The sequence below is a fragment of the Temnothorax curvispinosus genome, unplaced genomic scaffold (assembly GCF_003070985.1).
Source record: "Temnothorax curvispinosus isolate PA1 unplaced genomic scaffold, ASM307098v1 QBEX01006657.1, whole genome shotgun sequence".
NCBI classification, from domain to species: Eukaryota; Metazoa; Arthropoda; class Insecta; order Hymenoptera; family Formicidae; genus Temnothorax; species Temnothorax curvispinosus.
The window spans coordinates 958,622-982,526 of record NW_020216437.1 but is presented as its reverse complement, the minus strand read 5'-3'; the positions used below and the strand labels follow the sequence as shown (position 1 = coordinate 982,526).

General features: G+C 42.2%; 3 protein-coding genes across 6 annotated transcripts; 2 read left to right on the top strand and 1 right to left on the bottom strand.

The window, feature by feature from the left end:
- Nucleotides 1-571: 571 nt before the first annotated feature.
- LOC112456113 lies at nt 572-7,696 on the bottom strand. The gene is made up of 6 exons (XM_025018433.1): nt 5,630-7,696; nt 4,479-5,023; nt 4,075-4,213; nt 3,699-3,877; nt 3,381-3,536; nt 572-3,261 (listed from the first exon to the last, which is right to left on the bottom strand). Exons 1-6 carry the CDS (start codon nt 5,811-5,813, stop codon nt 2,701-2,703), a joined length of 1,764 nt encoding a protein of 587 aa, XP_024874201.1. The 5' UTR covers nt 5,814-7,696; the 3' UTR covers nt 572-2,700.
- A 5,317-nt stretch (nt 7,697-13,013) lies between these two features.
- LOC112456114 (dnaJ homolog subfamily B member 13-like) lies at nt 13,014-16,856 on the top strand. The gene is made up of 6 exons (XM_025018434.1): nt 13,014-13,219; nt 13,490-13,711; nt 13,988-14,132; nt 14,477-14,654; nt 15,165-15,336; nt 15,724-16,856. Exons 1-6 carry the CDS (start codon nt 13,083-13,085, stop codon nt 16,016-16,018), a joined length of 1,149 nt encoding a protein of 382 aa, XP_024874202.1. The 5' UTR covers nt 13,014-13,082; the 3' UTR covers nt 16,019-16,856.
- Nucleotides 16,857-16,871: 15 nt separating this feature from the next.
- LOC112456112 (folliculin-interacting protein 2) lies at nt 16,872-23,601 on the top strand. 4 transcript variants are annotated; one of them, XM_025018429.1, is made up of 12 exons: nt 16,872-17,060; nt 18,075-18,279; nt 18,666-18,755; nt 18,846-18,925; nt 19,003-19,082; nt 19,349-19,468; nt 19,540-19,771; nt 20,121-20,450; nt 20,519-20,603; nt 20,902-22,253; nt 22,450-22,903; nt 23,012-23,601. In XM_025018429.1, the coding sequence occupies exons 1-12, from the start codon at nt 16,960-16,962 to the stop codon at nt 23,222-23,224; spliced, it is 3,342 nt and encodes a 1,113-aa protein (XP_024874197.1). In that variant the 5' UTR covers nt 16,872-16,959; the 3' UTR covers nt 23,225-23,601. The 4 variants fall into 4 exon arrangements, with proteins under 4 accessions (XP_024874197.1, XP_024874198.1, XP_024874199.1 ...); XM_025018430.1 differs by having other exon boundaries at nt 22,450-22,829; nt 23,012-23,128; XM_025018431.1 differs by lacking the exon at nt 16,872-17,060 and having other exon boundaries at nt 18,193-18,279; nt 18,650-18,755.
- The last annotated feature ends 304 nt before the right edge of the window (nt 23,602-23,905 follow it).

Here is a 23,905-nt window from a genome sequence, read left to right as displayed (position 1 = left end):
ATGTCATTCTTACCACAAGGTCATCAGGAATCCTGGCTATCGCGCGCTTAATTTGCGTAAGCCAACAATACTCTTTGGGCAAAATGTGCGATATTAATCGTCCATCTTCTGTGATTCCGTGAACAGCATTGGCTTCTAGTATATCGTGGGATTTCGGTAAGAAGGGAAACAACAAGGGAGTCGTCAGATAGGCTTCCGGGATCAGCTGGGAAAAAATAAGACACATCATTTTGTTTCTTTTTTCTTTGCTGTCGCATAGACATCCGTTTCTTTTATTCTTATCATACTGCTCGCGATCGTCCCAATCGAATGAGAGTAAAGTTAGATATACATTTTTCAACGCTGATCTTTTTTTGTCCATCTCGTATCACAGGACAATTATATATCGTAAATGCCAATTTATCTACTCAACATATTTTTCGAAAGGATATCGTGTCGTTAATATTTCCGGCATCAAAAACTTGACATTTGGTACTTATTTTGCATAAAACGTTGTAGGTCTGTTGTAGGTCGGTTTGTTCTATCACCTTTAGCTACCGTTGCTTATGATATATTGTATCACACATGTACATTTACGTTCTTCCGATTAATTAAACAGTATTCCTCATTTAAAGTTTATCTGTATCGTCCAACATGCACAGTACATCAACGCCAAGAAAGTTTTTTATTTTTTACGACGTCGCATATTATCGATATCTAGCTCAAAATTACTCCAATTTTCATCCTACGAGGATAACGTCATTTTTCGGTTATGATATTCACGCACACTTCGATCTGACGGCTGTCTAAATATGTTTTGTAAGGCGTGAGATTATGCTCATTCCGTTGCAAGAAGTGGAATATATTTTTTTTTTTCAATTATATATGTGTATTAATATACTTTCATTCACGTAGTCGCACTATTCTGTCGAATATATTCCACGTTTCGGAGCGGAAGTGTGACGTTTTTGCTTTCACTCGCGAGCGATCGCGCGAACAGAATGAGGGAAGTTCTTTTTACGCGACCATACGTAGGGCGTGAGCGCGACGGTGAACGCAACATAAAAGTTTTTCGTTCAATTTTTGGTCCCATCATAGGTACAGGGTATCCGGCACGAATTTATCCCGAATTAACTGGTCGATATAAGACTAGACGCAAGTTATAGATACTATAGCGCATATTAAGAATCTGCCGGCAAATACACTTCGTTAGATTAGACAGTAGAAAAGATTTTTGCGCAAAATTAACACATTTAAATGTATAATAACGAAGCATTTATATAAGAGCATTGACTTAAATGGATGAATTAAATCAATTGGCCAATTAAAATATTTAGTTAAATACCTAATTAACTAAAACTAATTAGCAATATATGTAGAGAAAGAAAAAATTTGTCTAATCAAGTGTTAAGTGGTAATTAATTTTAAATGTGCCAAAAAGAGGAAAAACTGTGAAAAAATGTTCAAATGCAGATTCTCAACACGAACCACCGTGCATGCCCCTTCGCAATTATTTTCCAGAAGCGGAAAAGCGTTTACCTGTCGGCTTCTCAGCCTCCTACGCTCGCAGGCGTACTTCACTTTTATTTGATCGTTTCTCCGCGCGCGGCAATACGTTCTGACCTAAGGAAATCTACTAAATAACTTACTCTCTTCGTCGCGCGTATTCGTTCCTTCTTATTACACACGAGTATAATATTTATATTTATATTTATATTTATATATATAATCACTCGTCGACGTGTATAACACCGACGGCATCTAACAACAGTGATGGAAGGTGCCGATCGAGTAAGGATCGTCTCGGCGTGATTTCTTTTGATTATATCTTCCTTTTGGCATACGAGACGCGGTGTATCGTGCTGCTTTGATTTTCGATAAGGCGAGAGAACTCGACGAGAACTCCCCGACGCGTCCCCGATCCTGTGGAAGGCACAATCTCGACGAACGTTCGCAGTTTGTCGGGACGTTTCGTACGCCAACATCGATCCCCGACATGCTTTCGCCAATCGATGCACTTGCATTCGCTACGCATGACACGCGTGTCCCGCTTTTACTTTCCAAGCGGCGCTGTAGGTTCCGACAAAGGTTTCATCATGGAGACAAATCCAGGGGTTGAAACCGACGCGATTTCGAGCTTAATTTCTGATGTTAGAGATATCAAAGGGGTTGGTGTTTTTATGTCGTCTCTCGCGAATTTCATTATCTCGAATAAACGGAGTAGAAATTACTTCGGCGATTAAATTCAGATACATGAGCGGTTCCAATTTCTGGATGAGTCTCCTATTGGCATATGCAACGTAAAATATGGACAGTTCTTTCGTTACCAAAATTTGCTACACATCAAACTACCAGTGTTACACCTGTAACTTGTTTCTATCGGAAATACAATATATCGCCACTCAACTTTATCGCAAACTGTCACGCGCCGGAAAGCTACGGGAACCACTTTAGCCTAAAAAAAAGACGAGGACAACGTCCTACTGAAATCGATCTGCAGCGGTATTCTGTACCGTACCAACAATACTTGTTTGTTCCATAATTAAAAAATCGCCGTTTACAATCACGAAGTAATAAATTTGACGTGACTCTTCCGTCTTTCAATTAATCTAATATAAAATTCTGTGAATTCTTGCTCCCTAAACGTTGTCTCTTGATATTTCTCGCTATAGTAAAAAATATCGACAAAAGACAGTACGCGATACCGCAGCCGATCCTCGTTTAAATTTCGCTACCTATAGCGCCTACGTGTGGACTGTGCCAGCGCGGCGTCGCCGCCGCCGCCGGTTGTCCGCAGTACGCGCTGCCAATCGACGACGGCGCGCCGACGGCGTCGTCGCCGACGGCAAATGTGGCCTGGTTATTCTCGGTGTCGAAAATCCTGCAGGCGCCAGCTGTGGTGGCCGCGACAACCGCCGCTGCGGCAGCGGTCGCCGCCGTAGCTGCGGTCGCGGCCGTCGCGGCCGCCGCGACCGCAGCCGTCGCCGAGGCGGCATTTTCCACTGCTTCCGACAGGGAATGTTCCCTACTTACTACTTCGCCGTCGTCGCCGCCATCGGCGCCGTCACCGTCATCCGTTGTAACATCGCCGCTACTACCGCTTTCGCCCACCATATTCACGAAGAACTCGGACCTGGAGAACTTGCCGATCTCCGTGGAGCCAAAGGCCTGATGGAAACCCGGGAGCGGCTGCTTCGAGACGGGCTTTTTCTTCAGCTCGAAGCGCTCGCTCGAGTGCCGGGATTCGCGCTCTTTCTCGTGAGAAACCGTGCTTTCCTGCGTCTAAAATCGTCACGTCTTTAAAACTTAGGGTATAGTGAGATGTAATAATCTGATATCCATCTCAGAATGGACCAAGTATTTGTATTTATAAATTCAAATGAGAGCGCGACATGTTTTACCGTGGAGGTTGGCACGAGTTCATCGAGAGGCATCCCAGTATTGTTTGGCAGGTTTGGCTCCCATCTGGTCCCGCCGTTTTCCTCGCGTCGATTCATCGTCGTCGTCGTTGTCGAGTCTATGACGGAATTTACCGCTGATCCCAGTAACCTTGGCATCTGCGTAGATAAAATCCTTATTAATTCACGGCAAATGTCAAATTGACGTAATAAATTTATGATTTTTTTCCGCCATTCTTCATCATTACAGTTTATAGTCTATTCGTGAGACTTTCGTATTCGCAATTTGCTAGGCAATGATGCGACAGTCATATTGAATACCTGATGCTCCGACGGCGGATAAGACGCGCGAATGCTATCAATGTTCAATTTGCTCGGCGCATAACTCATTTGCGACGCGTCTTCCAAGAATGTACAATGCCTAGTAGGTGTACGATCCCGTAAGAAAACTGCATGTCGCGGACCCCGAATCGCCGCGTTGCGAGCCGCACTTGGGACATCTGAAATATTGTACACATTCAAATATCATACAAAACTAAAAATTTTTTTTCTCTTAATCAACACAGATATATTATTTTGTGTCACTTCAGGTCCCTATGTATATAAAAATGATTAGTCATATTAAATAATCAAGTTACTAGCGTTTTAAAATCGCTGCAATGACTAGAATAAAATATTCCATACACATGGAACTTACGTGGTAGCATGCCGTGACAAAATTGGCCCCATGGACCATGTCCATGCGCGTTTGTATTCTGGACATTCGAGTGAAGAACGCCACCCATTTGCGGTGATGGATGAGGCGTTCTCGGAAGTGGATGAGGGCTTACGCTATTCTGCAATCCGAGATATCAAGAGATTTTTGAAGACATTTAATATGTAACTCAATCAAAGAAAAAAATATCTATTCGTATTTTACTACATAAATTACAGAAATGTATTTTACTTCCAACAGAATTAAAAAAAATCTACTTTGTCTATAAAAAATTAGATTGGTAAAAGCTTTTGCGAATTTACATTGAACGAGATTCACAAATCAAAATTAACGTTTTTTAACGCTATTGTTTCTTTGTAGTTATGCCATTGCGCTCTGTATATTACTTGATAAGGGTGCCATTTCTGGCCGTCGACGAAGTCGGCGTATTCCGCCGCGGGTTCTGGTCGGCGGATTTCTCTTTCCGCAGTTGCGATGTCCGGTGAGTAGCCGTTGGAAGAAAACGCCACCGCGGCGCACTCCGCCACCTGATTCCTTTGGTCCTTAGACTTTTCGAGGTCACGTTGTTGTTGCTGCTGCTGATGCTGGTGCATCGTGCCCATCGCTTGCAGCCTCTCGATCGGGTCACCGCACACGTTCCCATACCAATCGCCGATTCGCGGCGAGTGCGCGGATTTCAGACGATGCGCGGCCTGGAACCAGGGCTCGGCCACTTGATGAGGGCTCACGTTTGAACCCATGGGCATCGACGCGCAATCGAAACGATGATGCTGATTTAGGAAGCCGCCGGCCATCGAAACAACGGAATTGCCGCCGCTAATCGCGGCCGTGCGCGCGATCGCGTTTTGCAAGATTGATCGCCGTGACAGCTCGCGAGTCTGCTCGCGCATCGCCTTCCGTAGCCTCGCCTCCTTTGGATTATACACATAATCTGGGTAAAAAAAAACGCGATCGTTATTAATACAGAAATGCAAAATATCATGCTATATCTGAATTTTCGATCGCTATTTTCGAATATTTATAGCACATATTACTATAAGATAGAAACAAATAATATGATAAGCTATCAAGAAGTGGTCCAGCAGCAGTGGTTAAGTATTTATTACGTTAATGTGAGATTATGTAATTTTAACTATAACTAGTAAATAAAATAATGTTTCACAAATGAGTTTCGTAACGTACAAATCTCATTGCATAATGAATTACTTTAAATGATCCAATTGGATACAATATAGCATACTACGGAGATTTCTATTTTTTATTGCGAAAGTTTTAACCGATTGAAAGAAAAATTTTACTTTTTTTTAGCATTAATTTTTCCAACATTTAACCAATAATAAGTTAACTTTCAAATCAAATATACTTGTCGACAGCTCTTCTTCAATTTACGAATAAATTTATTTGTATTTTTTTTAATATTGGAAATTTTAATTTTGGATAGAGCTGTGAAATAAAGAAAAAAAAATATGCGTGCGTGCACGCAATATTGCAAAACTATGCACTATCATTTCAGTGCGACATGCATTTCGTTTTCTACCTGTCGGGTACGTGGGTGGTATCGCCCCGTTGTATCGAGCATTAATGTCGATTGCGTTAGAGATCGGCGCGGCGTCGTAACCGGTATACGCCACGCTACCATTGTCGTAACAGAAGTACTGCTGCTGCTGCTGATAAAAATGACCACCTGCCGCGTAAGCCTCGATGTAATTGCAGCAGTCCATCTCTGCGATTTTGCGCGACGCTGCGTTTGAGGCCTTCACGTATCGATCTAGATCACCCCTGCTTGGCGCGGTACGCTTAGGCTACGTTTCTCCCGTTGCGCGCCGACATCGCGCGCGAGACTCTGATCTATCTCGGTTACAGTATATCACGCAACACAGACCAAACTCTTTGATGGTTGAATTGATAAACGCGAGTACGCACTCCGTCTCTCAAATTGCTTATCTTCTCTCGATGTTCCCGAAAATTGCTACTGATACTTTTCATATTAGCGCGTGAATCGTCAAATTCTTGTCGGATACGATCACAATATTAATTAAAACTTGTATTTCTTTTATTTTGCGTGCCTAAAGTCTCACTAATTGTATGGCACACTCTTGCGATTTCACGGATGTGCATCTTACAAGATTAGATATAAACACCAGTGGCAGGCGCGAATTTTTGCAGATTGACGCTCCTTTTCAAGTCTACGTTCTCGCGAGCCGAAACGCCGAGCGCGAGAGATAAACGAGACGCCGCGATCTTCGTTGAATCGTGCTCTCCCCGTGAAACCCCGATCGATATCTCAATTTCGCGGGTCCACGTCTCGCGGCTCTCGCAAATGTAAACACCGTCCGCGCGCGTCCGCGGACGACGCACCGCGACCGCGCAGTGCAAACCGGCGTCGCTCTCCTCTTCGTACCGAAGGCGCTGAAACTCACGGTCCCTTCGCGCTTTTACCCTTTCGCCGTAAGGTTTACGCTCGAACGTTCACGCCGGGAAAGCCGTGCAACTGCTCCGGGGGATACCGAAGGGAGGCGTTCGATCGATCTCCTGTGTCGGAAAGATCCAGCGCTCGCGGTTCCGTCGACGTCGACCTCCTCCTCGTCGTCGTCGTCGTCGTTATCGTCATCGTTCTCGTTGTTGACATCATCGTCGTCGGGGATGATCGTCGACAAATCGATGCGCGTCACCGACCGATCGTGACCAATTAACATATCATCATCATCTGGTCGCTGTCGATCGCCACGCGTCCGCACGCGGACGCGGCTCGGCGTGTGCGGCGGGCCGCGCCATGCTCGCTGCAGCCGCGGCGAGATCGATGACAGAAGCTGCGTTCCCGCTGCACCTGCTGCACCCCTCGTACGCTCCTCTCACCCCGCCCCCCGAAAACAACCAGCGACCTTTTCCGCGCCTTCGTTGACACCGTTTTCGTCCGGCGTAACGAATTTGGTTGATTTTTTTTTCTATCTTTTATTACGGCAATTTTGCTCGACGGATTCTATCCAGAATCGATATTTGGTCGGACGATTGGACGACGGGGTTGGATCGAAAATTGCCAGGGAAGTTTTCGACGCCTCTCTGTTTAATCGCTCTAAATTGCTCTCGCCTGTTAATTAGTCACTTGACCTAGTCCACGCGACGCGCGTGATCGATCAGTCAGCTCCAGGCGGTTATTTCTCTCTCTTTCTCCCCGTGATACCTCGGATCACATTCCGACTGTTTCCTAAACGATTCTAATCAATTTTGAAGACACATTTCTCGCGTAAACTCCGTTTATCTTCTTTATACATTTAAACTATGCTACTATCACAACGACTTCGCACGCTTGCGTCTATCTTGCCGCGATGAATGAACGACCGCACTCTCGTTTTCCGTTTCAAAACGTTTCGCGCGATTCGTCGTTTATATTAATTGGGAACGCAATAACCCCCTTGTTTCGGCGTGCACAACGACTTATTTACTCGTCTGTTTTCCCACTTTGTTGTGCCACATCGCGCCGCTTACGTTACTCTCACGGACAGAAAGAATGTATGAACGGACGAACGTACGAACAGGCGGGCGGACGCGCGCGCGCGCGTGCCGCAAGCGGGAACGGCGGGCCGCACACGGGGAGACCCGCGTTCTTCCCTCGCGGTGCACTCCAGTCGCACTGATTTCATCCGGCGGCGGTGGCGGTGGTGGTGGTGGCGGCGGCAGCGCCACGAATTTACGTGCGTTTCGTCATCGACGAGCCACGGAGTGGCGCGAAAGGGGGTGGTCGAGCGCGGAGGGCGCATTTCCCCACCCTCTCGAGAGCATCGCGAGGTGTGTCGCGGCGTGTGGGACGCGAGCAGGTGGAGGAGGGAGGTGGCAGTGGCGATTTATCGATAAACGGTCGCTGAGGACCCTGGCTGTCGAAGGATTCCAGAATCATTCTGTGTACGTTTACAGTTGTACTTGTCTATGAAAAGTTCGTGACTATATCACCTACATAATTTTATCGCCAAAGATTTTTATAATTAATGAATAAAAATAATTTATAAATGACATAATAATATTTCTTGTGACGCGAGGAATTGTAATGAAGAGAATGGTCCTAATATCGTAAGCTACGGAATCGCTGTAACATTGCCCTCCGCTTAGGGCTCTTCAGATTCTAAATCCGCCACTGGGAGGAGAAGAGACGAGGGGCGCCGGCAAAATTCTCCTCTTCTCTTCCACTGTCGTTGCCTTCTTCAACGGCTTCAAGCCGGAGCCCTCGTGCAACGCTCCGGCATCGACGCAGTTCCGCATGCGGCGTACAGTGCTTGCCTCGAGAGAGTCGATAATTCGTCTCTCTTTCTCTCTTCCTCCCCGCCCGCCCGCCCACCCCCTCTCTCTCTCTCCCTCTCTCTCTTTCTCTGCCGTATTCGCTTGTCGGATTTGAGGGAGCGTCGTGACGAATGATGTTCTCCAAGAGCGTGGAGGATCGACGCTCGAAGAGCATCGAACGGTCGAAGAGGATTAAACTCAGCCGTCTCGGCCGAGGCGGCTATATCGCATTAGTCGAGCAGGTGCTTCAGCGAATACGTCTTCCGGACGCGTTCAACGTCTGTCTCGTGGAGAACATGCACGACCCGTTACTCCCCCACGTGACCCCCTAATTACTCGCGTCGCGCTTACCCGGCGCGACGAGGCGACCACGATCCATCGACCCCGCTAGTATGACGAGCGTTACCCTTCTCAGCCTCCTTGTCAGCATGAGCAATTACTACAACACGTTAGTGGACGCGACGACATATGTTTCGTTGCGTCCTACGACCGAGAGTTTAATCGCATCGTCGCGCGTCCGCCGATTAAATATTCTCCCATTATTGTCCGCATGATCCGCGCTCACCGTGAACCGTGAATCTATCGCATCGACGAGCGGGGTCCTCCGTCTCTCCCTTTGCGCGCCCGACCCTTTCTCTCTCTCTCTCTTCTTTCTCCCCCTCCCCCTCTCGACCCTCTCTCGCATCGGCTTGTCAGTGGATCGATGACCGGCGATCAGCCCGGTGCACACCGCGACACCATCCTCCTCCGCTCGTACCATCGGCTCGTCGCTGCCGCCTGGATGCAGGGGCCTCGACATTTTGACGGCTTCTCTCGGCGCGACCTACTGCGCGTCACCCTCTTCCCCCCTCTCCTCTTACGCCCACCTTGTCGCCCCTTTCGTCCCTTTCACCCTTCACCGGCCACCCTCGCGGTGGTCACCGCGCGTTGCACGCGCGCAGATGCACGTGAATTCGGTCGTCGCGCCGTCGATGCCCGACGGCGCAGGGCGCGCATCGATGCGGTCTCCGCCGCTTCCCGGTGATCTTAATTGACCACTCGGGACGCCCGCCCCGACTGAAATTGGCATCGATTACATTATCGGCGGACGGTTGAAAACGAGGACGAGAAAATTGCGCCGGTGCTTGTCGTGAGCGAGCGTTTCAAAGCCGAGACACAACGAAACGTGAATCAAAATAGAATGCGGGGATGAAAAAATAAAATTTAACATTATTTTGCGAGGTAACGAAGCGATAGATGCACACACAATGATCGAATAACCGGAGAAAATACAATTAAACATTTTCTTTCGTAATTCGCGTCACATTCAGATATTAAGTACCGATAATTCAAATGCCAAACACCACGTGCGTAATTATCTAATATATCAATGACGATCATAACATTTTTATTATTCGAATTTTTATACTTATCCCTGAGAAATTCAAACTGTGTTATGTAAAAAAAAGAAAACAAATGCTAATTACGATGTGAATAATGAAATGCCCATGTGTAGGCAAAACGCTTGTTAGCATAAAAAGTGAAATTGCTAGAATACCAACGATTCGCCAACTGTATGTTGATGATGAAACGGTAATTTGCGGTTTGTTCGAAGAAGCGAAGGATTTGTCTGAACAGTACCGGCTGCGAGAGACACGGACAAAAATAATACGTATCGATCTAATGGGTTAACTATCTTTACTATCCCTCGAGCGACGCAGCTGTATAATCACTTTCAAAAATTGGCCTACTCTTACAACCCTTTTCTACCGGTGTAAAGAGAAACTTGCAATAAGATATAAACAAAAAGAAAATTGCAAAAGATACAAGTATTTTAACTTTTCCACTCTTCTTGCATGAAATGTTTGATTGGGAAAATTGCAAAACGTGTAACAAATACAATTTTATGTCATCTTGACGAAATATGTTGCTGCCGTAACTTTTATAATGCAAGAAGAGACGAGATGAGTGGATGTAACTGGCGGAAAAGCAGAGGGGCACGCGAAATCGACCGAAAGTCAGAGGGCCAGGCGGCACCGTTCGACGACGAGCACGCCTGTACGCGCTCGCGACGTTCCTCTCGCGCACGAATGCGCGTCGGCAACGCGGGATATACGAAGCATAATCGTTCGCTAGTTCGCTCGCTCGTTCGCTCGGCCTCGGCCCTCGGTGGGTGTAGGCAGTAGGTAGGTAGAGCCGGCGGTCGTGTATCGGGCAGGTTCCTAGAGAGTCGCGTCGCAATCAATACCTCCGGTCTCTCTCGCCGCCGTTCCCACCCGCGCGTTCTCCCCGCGTCACTCACCCGAGAATATTTCTCTCCGCTCGCCACCCTGTACCTCGACCCGCAAAACTCGCATCCTCCCGCGTCCACCCTCTGCCACCCCCGCGAGGATCGTTCACGCTCGTCGTCATCGTCGTCACCGTCGTCGTCGTCATTTGCGACCTACAATCGCGTCCAAGGGACCCGCAGCACCGATTTCTTGCGCCCTCAGTTGACATGAACTTCAATAAAGATCTGACATTTCAGTCGCGATATGTTACATATAAGATAAAAAGATAATCGAAGATTACTTTGCGTCATAATGATATTAATTAGCGACATATAAATAATAATACATAAGTAGTATTCTTTTCTGATAGACATAATGTCATTGCAAATGATATCAATGGGACCAAGCTCACCAAGCGATATGTGCACCTGGATCAAGGACATCACCGAGGGTGAGACGTTAGCGCCGATGCGCGGTGGGTTCTCGCTTTTCGTCGGCTGATAACGCGGACAGACTTATCGGCGGCGATCGATATCTAATCCAACCCGGCTATTTATAGACGGTGGCCCGACACTTTGGGATGTCGTACACGCGTTGTGAAAGTAACAAGATTTTCTAATTTTAGCGACCAGCCGGCTCTCGATAGTCCACGACACCTTCCGGACATTTTTATCAATGTATTTTCTTTCGTCGTTATCTTATTCCCTTGTATTGAAAAGATGCGCTAATCTGTCACGCAGCTGCGCAGCGCGCGTTACGAGCGTTCAAATAAATCAGGAAACTCTAACGATTCGATCAGGTGCATGTAAGTGAGGTCATATTTAAAGAAAAAAATCGCTACAGGACATACCAGGATATTTTCTCTTATGTTCTTTATCCACTTCACGCGCCTGGGCAAAATATTTTTCTTTTTCATCCTTCGACATGTTTTTCCAGAAAACGCCTAGCCTAAAGAAATGTAAAATAAAGGAAAATTACTTTAAGTTTCAAACAATAATTTTCTTTATAAATTTCATCCTTTAAAAGGAGATAGGTATAGATCACATATGGAATAAATATAATAAATATTTATATCTCCATCTTTAGAGTAACTAATCAAGTATTCGTGATTTGTGAGAACACTTCGATCTTTACTAAAATTGTTTCCCTCCCAAAAGTTGATTTTCAAGATTTAAAAAAATTCTTTGTTTAATATGTATTTATCCGGCAGAAACAAATGTTTCTTTTAAAAGAGAGACTAGCCTGACACTGATATCCTTGTTGGATTCCCGAGGATTCTCTGCAGCGAGTTTCCTTCGCCACTGATTGGCAAATAGCATAAAGGCGTTTGCCGGCCTTGGGATCTTGCGTTTAACTCCAGCCGCCACGGCCGTCGCATGTACAAGTCTGTTACCGTCGATGCACAACAACGTCGGAATACCGGTGCTTTTGCGTCTCGGCGATCGATTTGCCTGTGTCCGCTGCTGTTGCTGAGGAAAAATCTTGTCCACCTCACGGTTGCCACACGATTGCTTCGACACACCGGGATCACGCTTTATCGTCATGTTCTCCTTATCGTCATCGTTATCAAAATTCTTCTCTGCGCGAGAATGCTTAGAAGAAATAACATCGAGAAAGCTCATGTTATTATTTATCTTCTTATTCTTTAAATGTTCACTGGAAACGAATGGTTCCATTTTTGTCGGTGATACCACGATAATGACTTTTCCGCTGTCGCGAATACACCTTTCTTCCTCGTAAATTTCATCTTCTTTTTCATCTTTTATTTCATCTTTTATTTCATCTAAATGTATACAAAACATATTATTTAACATGCAACCAAGTCTTAAGTTTTTCATAAATGTATGTTTTAAAAACGTTATTATCTGCTGTTATTATAATAGTCATTTGATTTTATTATTTCTAGATGAGATATATTCTTCAAATTGCTCTTTCTTGATTTTTGAATATAAAATTTTGCCGCATTTCTACTTTGAACTGTTTTAGAATATTTCACACACGCGATATTTCACGCTTTGCATTATTCAATGCGCGTTTAGCTGTGCGCTCCGAGCAATTGTCGCGTCATGAAATGTTTAGGAGCCAAACGCGATTTTATATGCTTACCTTTTACGGCGAAATTCGGGACGTATTCGTGACTCTCCATAGTGATATAAATTCGTCGATTAGATCCGTTACGCCGGGAGACCGGCTGTCGCACCGATTTCGTGTATTGTTATCTGAGTTTAAGAATGCACTTGAGCCAGTGAGCCTCTTGATAATGGCTACGTCGGCACGCAAATAAAAACACACTTCCGTTGTCGTCGGTTGTTGAAAACACGTAACGATGCACCGATCGTCTTATTTCTTATTCCCGATCTCTGTCGCGATGCGATCAACGATGCTGAAGGGAATAAAAGACACTCGCTGCAGATAAATGTCACTTTTCAAAAAATATTTGCATTATTCTCCGTACCATCGTTTTTCGACATGGTTTCTCAAGCTTCGAAGAGTGATCTGAATATAAATGCGTTACGCGAAAAATGCATGTGCACCCAACGCGGAATAAATTATTATAAAATTTTGTCATTGGGATCGAATTGTGACAACACGGAAATCAAGGAAGCGTAAGCATAATCCTTTTGATAAAAATTTGCAAAAGTAGGGATCTCTATAATTAATTCAGTAAGATAACATCACATTCCACTTCTTATCATCTTATTTATTAACATTTTTATAAAATATAATATCTTTGTAATATTAAATGACATTTCGTGAAAGATTTCTCAACGCTTTTATAATATTATATATTAATCATATGGTTCACGTAAGAAATATGGTAGTAAAGAAAGGAGAGATGTATCGCACGGACGAAATAGCGCGGTTATTTCTTCCAGATACCGACGATGCGTCACACGATACAATCCCGCGCGGCAAAAGAACGGAGGTGCTGAGGCGATTTTCGCCTTAGCAGCTGAAGCGTACGACGTGCTTTCAGATCCTCTTAGAAGGGCCGTGTATGATCAATACGGTGAAGAGGGTCTTAAAAATGGTGTGCCGAGACCAGAAGAATTCGTGAAACCTTACGTCTATCATGGCGATCCGATGCAAACCTTTAGGTAGAACCAAGAGCCATTGAGCTCTCACCGTTCTAAATAAATCGCGAATTCATGTATAATTCTGATTTTAATATTTGACTTCGCAATCACACAATGTGACATATATTTAAAGCAATTACTTTTCCTCAGAATAGATGTTATTTATGTTTTGAAACAAGTATTTATTATATGTATATTTGCTACATTGTATATTTAAAATTAAGTCACAATTGTTGAGTCTTTAGAAAAACTGTTGGTATTCTAAGAGTTAATGTCCATCGCGAATTTCATCATTAGAGAATTCTTCGCGACTGAAAATCCGTACGACGATCTTCTAAATATTCTAACAGAGCCTCAACCTCTACTTGAATTTCCTGAGGGTCGGGGTATAAAACGGAAGGAGGAACCCTTAATTAAAACCCTGTTTCTAACTCTCTCGGAAGTGAGAACTGATCTATATTTATAAATTTTTTTTCTTTTACTCCTGCAGCTCTCAACTCTGTCACATAAATTAATATGTGTATATATTTTCTTTTGTATAATATTTTATATTAAAATTATTAAAAAATTGCATATTATTTGCAGAGACTGGTTCTTCTTTTTTGTATTATTTTATTACCAACGTTATTAAATTTTGATTTCAAAATTTTATATAAAATAATGAAAATCAAATGTGGATTACACACACAACGTATGCTTTAACAACTTTAACGTACAAAAGCGTTGCAAGAAACGGAAAACGAGGGTAATCTAGTATTTCAAACAGCTGGAAACATTTTGTTGTAGGTATTTTTCGGCGGGATAAAGAAAATGAAGATCCAGAAGTTGGTTTTAGTCGGTGATGATAAGTCGACGACGTTGTCGACGGAAAAGATCTTGACGATACCTATTAAGCCGGGAATCCCAGCAGGTACCAGAATAGTATTTCCAGAGGAGGGTGATCAAGGCCCTACGAAGATACCCGGTAAGTCCTTCCATTGCCTTCTTGATCTTCCTCGAGCTTAGCTCACGGTCGTAACCACATTTGAGTATTACTATATAATTGCGATAATAAAACAGATAGACTTTTTTTTTGTGATTCTCTTTCATAGCTCCGCACTTTTAATCGAAATCTAGTTTTACAGTTATACTACATATATAGTAAAAGCAAACGACTTTCCACATTTTAGAACTATATAATGTTACCCTCACAATTTAAATTAAAAGTTTGACTCTTATTCTGAATTTTATCCCTCCATAATTGACGAAAATATAATCGGTCATATTTTCCATATAACGTTCTTTCTTACAAGAAATTAATAAGGTAATGAAAAATAATATTAACTCGCAATGAGATAGATTCGCGTAATTGATGAGACGATCAATTTACGACCGTCGTCACGTGACAATGCGGGTTGCGTAGAATAAGGGTTAAAGATTAATTGTAACAAGGTGGGGTGATATCTTCACTAAGTCCACGACACTGTCAGCGTAGCGGATGTTATCTTCGTCACGGAGGATCGGTCTCACGAAACGTTCCGGCGAGAGGGCTCGGACTTGCACACGACGGTCGATATCTTTCTAAGGGAGGCGCTGACCGGAACGGTGATCACGCTCAACACCGTCGACGACAGAACTCTTCGGATTCCAATAACATCAATCGTCGCGTACGAAAAGCCATTATAAAATTGCGTCATGTTTTTCGTTCCTTTCTTTGTCTCTCGATATTGCGCTTTGCTCTACTATCTCTACAGATATATCTTTTAGATAGGATCGTCCCAAACTCACAAAGGATCTCAAACAGTAATTTCGTATAAAATATGACATAATTATATTATTCACAGATTTTATCAATATTTATTTTAATACTTAATTTATTTTAGTTTAATAGATTAAATTTATTATTAATTTATTTTAATTTAATAAATGTATTTCAATATTTAATTTATTTTAATATTCAATGTCGATTCTTTGTCTTTTTTTTCCGGAACTAAAATTATGTAACTGAATTACGAACGTTATTTAAATTTTCGCTGATTTTTTACATCTTACAGACCAGATTACATGAAACGTGTGCCAGGTGAGGGAATGCCACTTCCTACAAATCCAAAGCAAAAAGGCGATCTAATATTGAGGTTCAACATCGAGTTTCCAGTTTATTTGCCATTGTCCAGTAAGAATCATATTAAGAAAGCTTTTGAAGTATCTCGTACAAACATCGAGAATGCCGAATACGTTCATCGGCTCATATTGGCCAACAAAATGCGTAGAAATGTCGACGACAACGTTCCACTTCGATATGGCGCGAACGATGAAGCTGATCGATTGAAATTCATATGTGAAACGTGATTTCGCAAATATCTGTATGTTATTTCATATGCATGTTTACGTGATATCACTCGTCATACATTTCTCAACGTTGTGAACTCTGTGAGAAATTATATAAGAATGAAAGTTGCTGATGAAAGCTATTGCTTCTGGTGCACAACTGATTATTTCATCGCAATGAGTGTAACTAGTATGATAATTAAATTATTGTTTCAAGACTTGCATGCACAATCATTTGCTACGAGAGCATTTGTCTGAAAAAATAATACACAATTCGAAAAAATAATGAGCTATATTTTGTATGTATACATTTAATTTGTATTATATTAGGCTGATTGGCTCGATATTTATTCTAAAAATATCAGTGCCAGATTTATTAAAGAACGATTTTCCTTCTAACATCATAGACTAAAATAGCTGATGCTGGTATCGTTGACCTTTGTAAATGCCTGACGCGAGTACACCGATATCAGCGGACCTATTGTGACTTCAAAGAGACCGCTCACTTTAACGCGATATAACGGGTGTCTCCATCTTGTGGGACCTATTGATGATTCAACAAGAGTCATCGGTCGGTAGTCCATGACTCCTCTCGTTAGATTTACAATTCTTCTAAGGAAAATCTGTATGCGTGGAAAGAAAAAAAAATATCATGTGACAGATATTGGAAAAATCCCATTCGAAACAACATGATTGATAAGACCGGTTTAAAAGGCGCTTGGTAGGAGGTCGTTCCACCAAGTTGCAGCCGAAAGGCGGCCTCGACCGTGCCATCCGCCAGCGACGCTGAGCTATTATCTCGGGCAATCATATGACTCCTCCGCACGTGACTTTATTTACAGTAAGAGACTTATACCCGCGCGAACGCCGCGAACATGTATGGTGCAGTTCCGCGTGACATGATAGACGCAGGTCTGATCCGCGAGACGATGCGATAACTATAGACTGCGGGCCGTGGCTTTATGATGCCGTTGCTCGATAAGCTGCTACCTGCGAGGAAGAGCAGTCCGTGCGAGAGTGCTGAGAGCCTAGTGTCCAGTGCGCGAACAACTGAGAATGATAGGTGAGCAAGAGAGATCGCGCGCTGCTCCATTTCGCAGCGCGTTTTCGCTCCGTATCGCCGACGCTCGTGGAATATCTTCGGAGCGGCTCGCGTAGCATCCATCATCATCGCGCTATTACATATCATATATGCCTTGCGAATTATTACATATCGTGTTAAATCTTTTCTCAATCGTATTGCCATTCTGTATTAGCGCCGGAGATAAAGGCAGAATTTCGCGCTTTGAGAAGGAAGCGGAGCGAAATATATTTCTCTCTGGTATCGCCCAGGCGGCGAAATAAAAATCGTAATGGCGTTGTATTATCAGACAGCTGATTAGGTGTCTGGAATTTTATAATAAAGACTGACGCTTATGCCGTTTCCCTAACCTGCTTCATTGCAATTACTTGGCTCTATTCTTGCATCTGCGGCTGTTTTACCAACGCAACGTCGAAGAGAACGCGCGTCGCGCCGACGAAGCGCTTCGTAGCTTCTCCATTCGAAGGAGATATTTGAGAGAAATTCATGAAATTCTTTATCAAACTTTTCTATACAGGCCGACTTAATTTTTATATCTAATACAGGCTTATTTAATTGTATTATTACACACTGACTTACTCCAGCTTTCATTGTTAAATTATTGCATTTTTTTTCTTTATTTTTTTAATTTTAATTTAACATAGACAAAAACTGCATTACAGGCCGCTATTTCAGATTTTTTACATTTCGACATTATTTTCGTACTTAGCAATTCTAAAATCCCGTAACACGCAATTTTATTAACATGTGGATATATTTTATTCTTTGCATTCGCCTCTTTAAAATTTATATTTTGATCCAGTTTTAGCATTCAACAACCGCAAAACCTTCTAAAAATAATTGTGTTAACTAAATGTTCTTATTTCTCTTAAAAAAGTCGGATGTAAAGGAGTTAAATTTGTAAATTTATTATTTTTATAATTTATTTTGAACATCTTGCATGCAAAAAAGAGTTAATCCAAATAAAACGGCCTTTATACCGTAAAATTATTGTAGGGACTCCGTTTTGCAAGTTGGAGCGGAGCAAGTGCGGATTTTGCTATTTCGAGAATGCGAATGGCGCGGTAGGAAACTTCTCTTCGACTCGATGACAGTGCAGAAACATCGAAGTAAAAGCGAAACCGTGTGCACTACGGTAAACAACAATGCGGAGAGAAAATGCGAAACGCCTTTTAACCTAGGGACTGCTCGCGATTTCGAGGTAATCATCGAGTTTCGAGCATACTAGTATAATTACCAGACACAGACAGAGTTATAAACGCAAACTTAATCAAATAATATTTAAAACAATAATAACAATAATGTTTTAGAAAAATAATATTTTAAATTTTGAAATTTTCTATTTTATTACGATCTATTTTATTACGATTTGCCTATATATTTCTTTTATAATGTACAGGCAAATTATTTATTTTTTATTTATTTTCATTTTTTTGTAGTAGTTATCTCTTTTATCTCTATGTGTAAAATTATAGTATCTTTGATTACATGGCATATGTAATAAAGCTTTTGTCGAAATTACTTATTTAAATTTCTATCTACAAATATTAAATATCATTAACGAAATGTAGCATCTAAAATTTTCAGCGAGACAAGACCGTTGAAGATGACGTGAGCCTTCTGAGCGAAATGGTGTTCGGCACCGTGGCAATGACATACAGAGGATCGTCATTTAAGGTAAATTGATTTTAAAATAATGGTTTTTAAAATTTTTTTTGCAAAAATACATAGAGATTTTAATCATTGATTTTCCTCTTCAATTTAAAGGTTCACTCGATGAATTCTCCACCGTGCATCATGTGCACGAAAATCTTTCCTGCGACGGAACATGGCACGTGTAAAACGAGGTAAACTGTTTTCGATGTATTTCTTCAAAGATCTTTTCTATTATAGATCAATTTAATTGATTGTTTTATTATCGCAGTGAAAAAGTCTCAGATGAAGGACTTGGACGGTCGATGCACGTGGATTCTACTTCTAGCAATACTAGTATGCGATCATTTCGTAAGTATATATCGACAATATTATTTCAGTAAAAATTAATTCTTCTTTTTAATAAATAACTTCTTTAACAGCTTCTCGTTAAATACACTTTATAAGGAAAACGGAACTTTTCATGAAAAGAAGCGAGTTTACATTTATTCTGAATTTATTTTCTTTTTCACAATCCATTTTTTTCTAGACGACACAATAATTAATCAAATATGACAAATGCTTAAAAAAGTTGTCGAAGGTAGCCAGAATAAATCCTGATTAGGTCTCCATTGCAGTGTCTCGGCCGAGCTCCGGCAATCTGTCGAGTAACGATTCGCACGTAGGCCCGCGAAAAAGTTCGACGTGCTCGAGTACCGGGAGCGGCTGGGACATAGACATAGCTCCGCCGACGAGCAGTAAGTTCATGTCAACGATTAGAGCGATTTATTGTCGGAAGTGCATCGTAGCTCACGCGATGCTGATCCAGGTTCGCAATCGTTGGAGAGTAACGGATCGTCCGGGATCGGCAGTCTCACCAGCTTGCGCAGAAGATGGTGGAGGGTGGTCTCGACTTCCCTCGGACGATTGGATTCCGACGATGCCTTCGGGATGCAGCACTGGAACGAGAACGGAAGTGACGGGCGTGACGGACACGCGAAGCGACACAAAACCAGGCTGGGTTTGACGATGTTAGTGCGATTGGTTCAGGGCCATGAAAGGTATAGAATTATCTTACGCGTTTTTTGATTGAAATAAAAAAAGCATCTAAATATAAGCATAGTGATTTTAAATATAAACTTTGCCGATTTATGTCTAAAGAAATAAAAGCTAATTTTTTCTAAGCGAGAAAGAAAAAATAAAAAATAAAGTAACATTTAACGCACGTCCGCGCCTTAGGCTCGTATTCGCTCCGAATTGAAATTACAGTTGTCTATTAACGAGATAAATTGATTTTGTTTATTTAATCCGTCAGATTTTTAGACCTTTTTAAAAAATATAAATATATGTAGGTACTTTAGACTATAAAAAATTAATAATTTTAAGAAGGAAAATATGTATAATTTACAGCCAGATAAAGACGAGGCTTTTAGAACATATGGCTCTCCTAGAAGGGATGCTGGATCGTTTGAGATATTTTTGCATTGAAATGAGCAATATCAACGGTTCCAACTGCAACAGGATGCAGTTGACTGACAGAATGTGCTGGGCGACGTCACGATTTGTCATTTCGTTGTTGCATATACTTCTTGATGTCGACGTTAACACGCGCACGCCTCTACTGTGGCACGACGTTCTGCTTAACTCCGTGACGGTGAATGAGACGACGAATACCTTGCATCGCAGTTTGCAACAGATGTGTCAATTATTCGACGAGATCGATACGAAATCTACAAATTTGTGAGTGTAGGAGCGTAGATCAGATCGGATTGAATAAACGTCCCGATATTTATTTCACCGTCTTTCAGTTTCCTAAGCACCGTGGTAACTGCTGTATTAACGTATCACCTCGGCTGGGTGTACACCGTGCTGTCACCGCATGATCGGCAGATGGTGAGTTTAAATAATTGTAGCAGATACGGATTTTGGAACTAGATACAGAAATTATACGGTGTCTGATTGAACTGTCCATGATCAGTAGAATAAAATTAACAGAATCTTTCAAAAATTTATTAGCAACACATGAAGCATATTAAAAAAGAAAAACCTAATTAAATAATTAATTAAGTTATAAAGTTTTGATATATATAATAAAGTTGATTAAATTATGTCGATATTTTGTCAAATATTAGTTACTAATTCTATGTGAGACTTTACTAAAATCTTAGTGATAATTTATTTCTATTTTCAGATCGAGAAGCTGGGTAGCTGGTATTCTTGCAATCCACTGTGGGCACAACTTGGTGACCTGTATGGCGCGCTAGGCAACCCCGTGAAAGTGTCGCATACCGTAATTGCGGGCGATCCTCGAAAAAGCGATTTGATCAATTCCGTCCTGTCGTTTTTGTCTTACTTCATCCGCAGTGGGATAATACGGAAAAGTCAGGAATACCGTTGCACATCACAGCAAGACGTGCAGATGGCGACGAACATGCTGGAGCAGGCTCGCAGCAAACGACCGTATCTGTTCGGTAACAGGAGACCGACGTGCGCGTTCAACGATCGAGACACCTCGATTCGTAGACGCGAATCGCTCGTCTTACCGTCGCGCAAGTCGGCACAATCGCCTGAAACCGGAACCGGCGATGTTAACGTACAATGCACTCCACGATATCCGGCAGAACGGCCGAGGATCTCGCGATCCGTCAGTCCCCTGAAGCGTAGCGGCACCATGAAATCCGGCCTTGACACGCTTATGACGAAATCGACCGAACCACCGGTAGATCTCAAGTTTTCAACGAAAGAATTTCCATCGCGCGAAAATCACGAGAGCGAGAAATACGAGCTGTTGCAAGAGGATCGATCGGATAAAGACAAGGAGAAAAATTTCAAAGTGTCGAGCGAAGTGAAAATAATCGTTAGTGAGATCGACTCGCAGGAGGATATCATTTCAAAGGGATGTCAGCCGCAAAATTTCCCGCAGCTTTCTTTGCGAGGCCTCGAGAAGAAGTTGGACGCTCACCATACCGAAGAGAGTCTCGCGACTGGAAAGTCTGAACTGCATCATCGGCTGAATAACAATATAGATCCGCTGAAGATGTTCTACAGCAGACCTGAGTTACCGCTCGATGCGAACGGTGGATTCGTCGACGAATTTAAGGAATCGCAGGTCTTCTTCACTCTCGGTGGGGAAGATAAGCCCGCAAAGTTACCGTTGAGACCGCGTCTCGGCAACAACTGTCAATGCTCTTACACCTTCACGAGACTGCCTAGCACATCTGCGCAACTTCCGGAAGGCGTACTGAGGAAGATCATCCAGCGAAACTTTCCCGAATCGTCGAAGAGCATACAGCCGCCTCCGGGAGCGGCATCCAGCATGGGGACGAGGTCTATAGGTTTTTGTTTAAAGTGCAACGGTCAGGGATACGCTGCCTCACAAGATTATGACAGCAGCAAGCAGGTGTTGGAGACACCGACAAACGCGACGGAGGTGTTGCGCGGAAGTTCCGAAGGTGGCAGAACCATGAGACTGTCTCGATCCAACAGTCTTGAGGCTCTGATGGAAGCCAACAGCGTCGTGGAATTGCCAATGCCACAGTCGGTGTATGTTGAAATACAGTACCTATAATGTCTGTTTAAAAAAACAATTATATTGATTTCTTTATGATAAAATCACGGAACTGTGTTAATTAAAAATCAATTTAGAAATCTAGTTAATCTTCTATCTTAACTTTCATTATTTTTTATTTTTGTCACTTTCTCACTTTGATTTAAAATAATTCAATAACTATTGTTACAGATCGAGGAAAATTTCACAGGTTAAAACTGGATTAATTAAAGAAGTGGGCTTCACGAGAACTCTCATGCGAAATACGATGACGAATGACGAAAGTAACATTTTAAGTACAGGCTATACGTGGGGTTTGGTGCTACAGGGTGTAACTAAGAAAAAAAAGAGAAGAAAAAAGAAGAAGCTGTCAGAGGATGAGAAAGACAACCCCGAGATTGAGGAGGAGAAATGGTGGTCGTACATGCGAGAGGAAGTTATGGCCAGTGCTCGTTTTCCGACGATCGATCAACCGGTCGCAGAAGCACTCTGCGTGCTGGCCGACTTGGACACATGGCACGTCGGAATCTTGTCGAATAACGCGCCGTGGCAAAGTCCTCCACTACCAGTCGGTATGTCGCGTCTGGTATCAAATATGCTAGAGTCCTTCGCCTATGTATGGCGAAAATACCACTCTCCTACTCATGTGAGTGTTTTGCTATCTCAATTCAATCGAATCTTTCACTATCTATTTATATTATATAAATCTTTCTTTGTAAATAGATAAATATTATGAGTTAAACTGATGTTTCAGTGCATAGCGATTTTGGAGGCTAAACTGAGGGAATTATGGTTGAGAAGCGAAGCCTTGGCGGAAATGATGATGTCCATGGAAGAGTCTGACGCCAATGTGAACAGTTTAATGAACGCTCTTGATCTCGATGCAGCCGATATACCACTTTTACTCGCGGTCGCAACCACTCATTCTCCGGAAATAGCGCAACGATTTGGTCTTACGTTAACTTAAGTTCGTTCGCGATTGTTCATATCGGTTTTCTTCTTACGTTATCTTGACAGATACTTTCTGAGTAGCGTATCAATGTATGTTGATACTTAAATCAAAAGAAACTAATGATTCTTCGTTGAATAGCATAATTTCATAACACGTAATTAAGTACATGATCTTAATCGTGCGCATGTAAATTTATTAATTTAGGCTATAGAATTAAGATTATTTTATTCTCGCGTTTAGTCATTCGTTTCAGCGTTTTTTAATGAATTGCGCGTAGCTCTTATAACACAAAATCAATGGCTGATTTCTTACTAATAAAATATGTATTGTCTATATTTGGTTTTTTACACGATTTAGGTGAACTTACAATTGTACACATTTAATTAATAAATTCTGAATGAGTTTTTTTTACCCCACTGTATATTTCTTAATAATTCCTACGACTAAGGAAATTTTCTTAAGAAATTTTAATCAATTATCTAAATAAATTATATTATTTTCTATTGATCTAAACTAAAATTCAAATAAATTTTTGCCATAGATCGAAGACGGGCTTTAATAAAACGAATTTATCTGTTTTCCATTAATTGGAAATTTTATCAGCATATCTCAAAGTAATAATGAATAACGTCACGCGACTCGGCCGTTTCACTTTTTCGTTACCATTCAAAACGTTTAAAAATTATGATTAAAACG

Excerpts from the sequence above, each read along its gene's own strand:
- LOC112456113 (XM_025018433.1), bottom strand. The coding sequence starts at position 5,813 with ATGGACTGCTGCAATTACATCGAGGCTTACGCGGCAGGTGGTCATTTT. Across the intron at positions 4,214-4,478 it reads AGAAATGGCACCCTTATCAA|AATAGCGTAAGCCCTCATCC; the intron begins GTAATATACAGA and ends CTCGGATTGCAG. Across the intron at positions 3,262-3,380 it reads AACTCGTGCCAACCTCCACG|ACGCAGGAAAGCACGGTTTC; the intron begins GTAAAACATGTC and ends TGACGATTTTAG.
- LOC112456114 (XM_025018434.1), top strand. The coding sequence starts at position 13,083 with ATGGTTTCTCAAGCTTCGAAGAGTGATCTGAATATAAATGCGTTACGC. Across the intron at positions 14,133-14,476 it reads TGTTTCTAACTCTCTCGGAA|GTATTTTTCGGCGGGATAAA; the intron begins GTGAGAACTGAT and ends ATTTTGTTGTAG. Across the intron at positions 15,337-15,723 it reads CCAATAACATCAATCGTCGC|ACCAGATTACATGAAACGTG; the intron begins GTACGAAAAGCC and ends TACATCTTACAG.
- LOC112456112 (XM_025018429.1), top strand. The coding sequence starts at position 16,960 with ATGATGCCGTTGCTCGATAAGCTGCTACCTGCGAGGAAGAGCAGTCCG. Across the intron at positions 18,280-18,665 it reads GGACTGCTCGCGATTTCGAG|CGAGACAAGACCGTTGAAGA; the intron begins GTAATCATCGAG and ends TAAAATTTTCAG. Across the intron at positions 20,604-20,901 it reads CACCGCATGATCGGCAGATG|ATCGAGAAGCTGGGTAGCTG; the intron begins GTGAGTTTAAAT and ends TTCTATTTTCAG.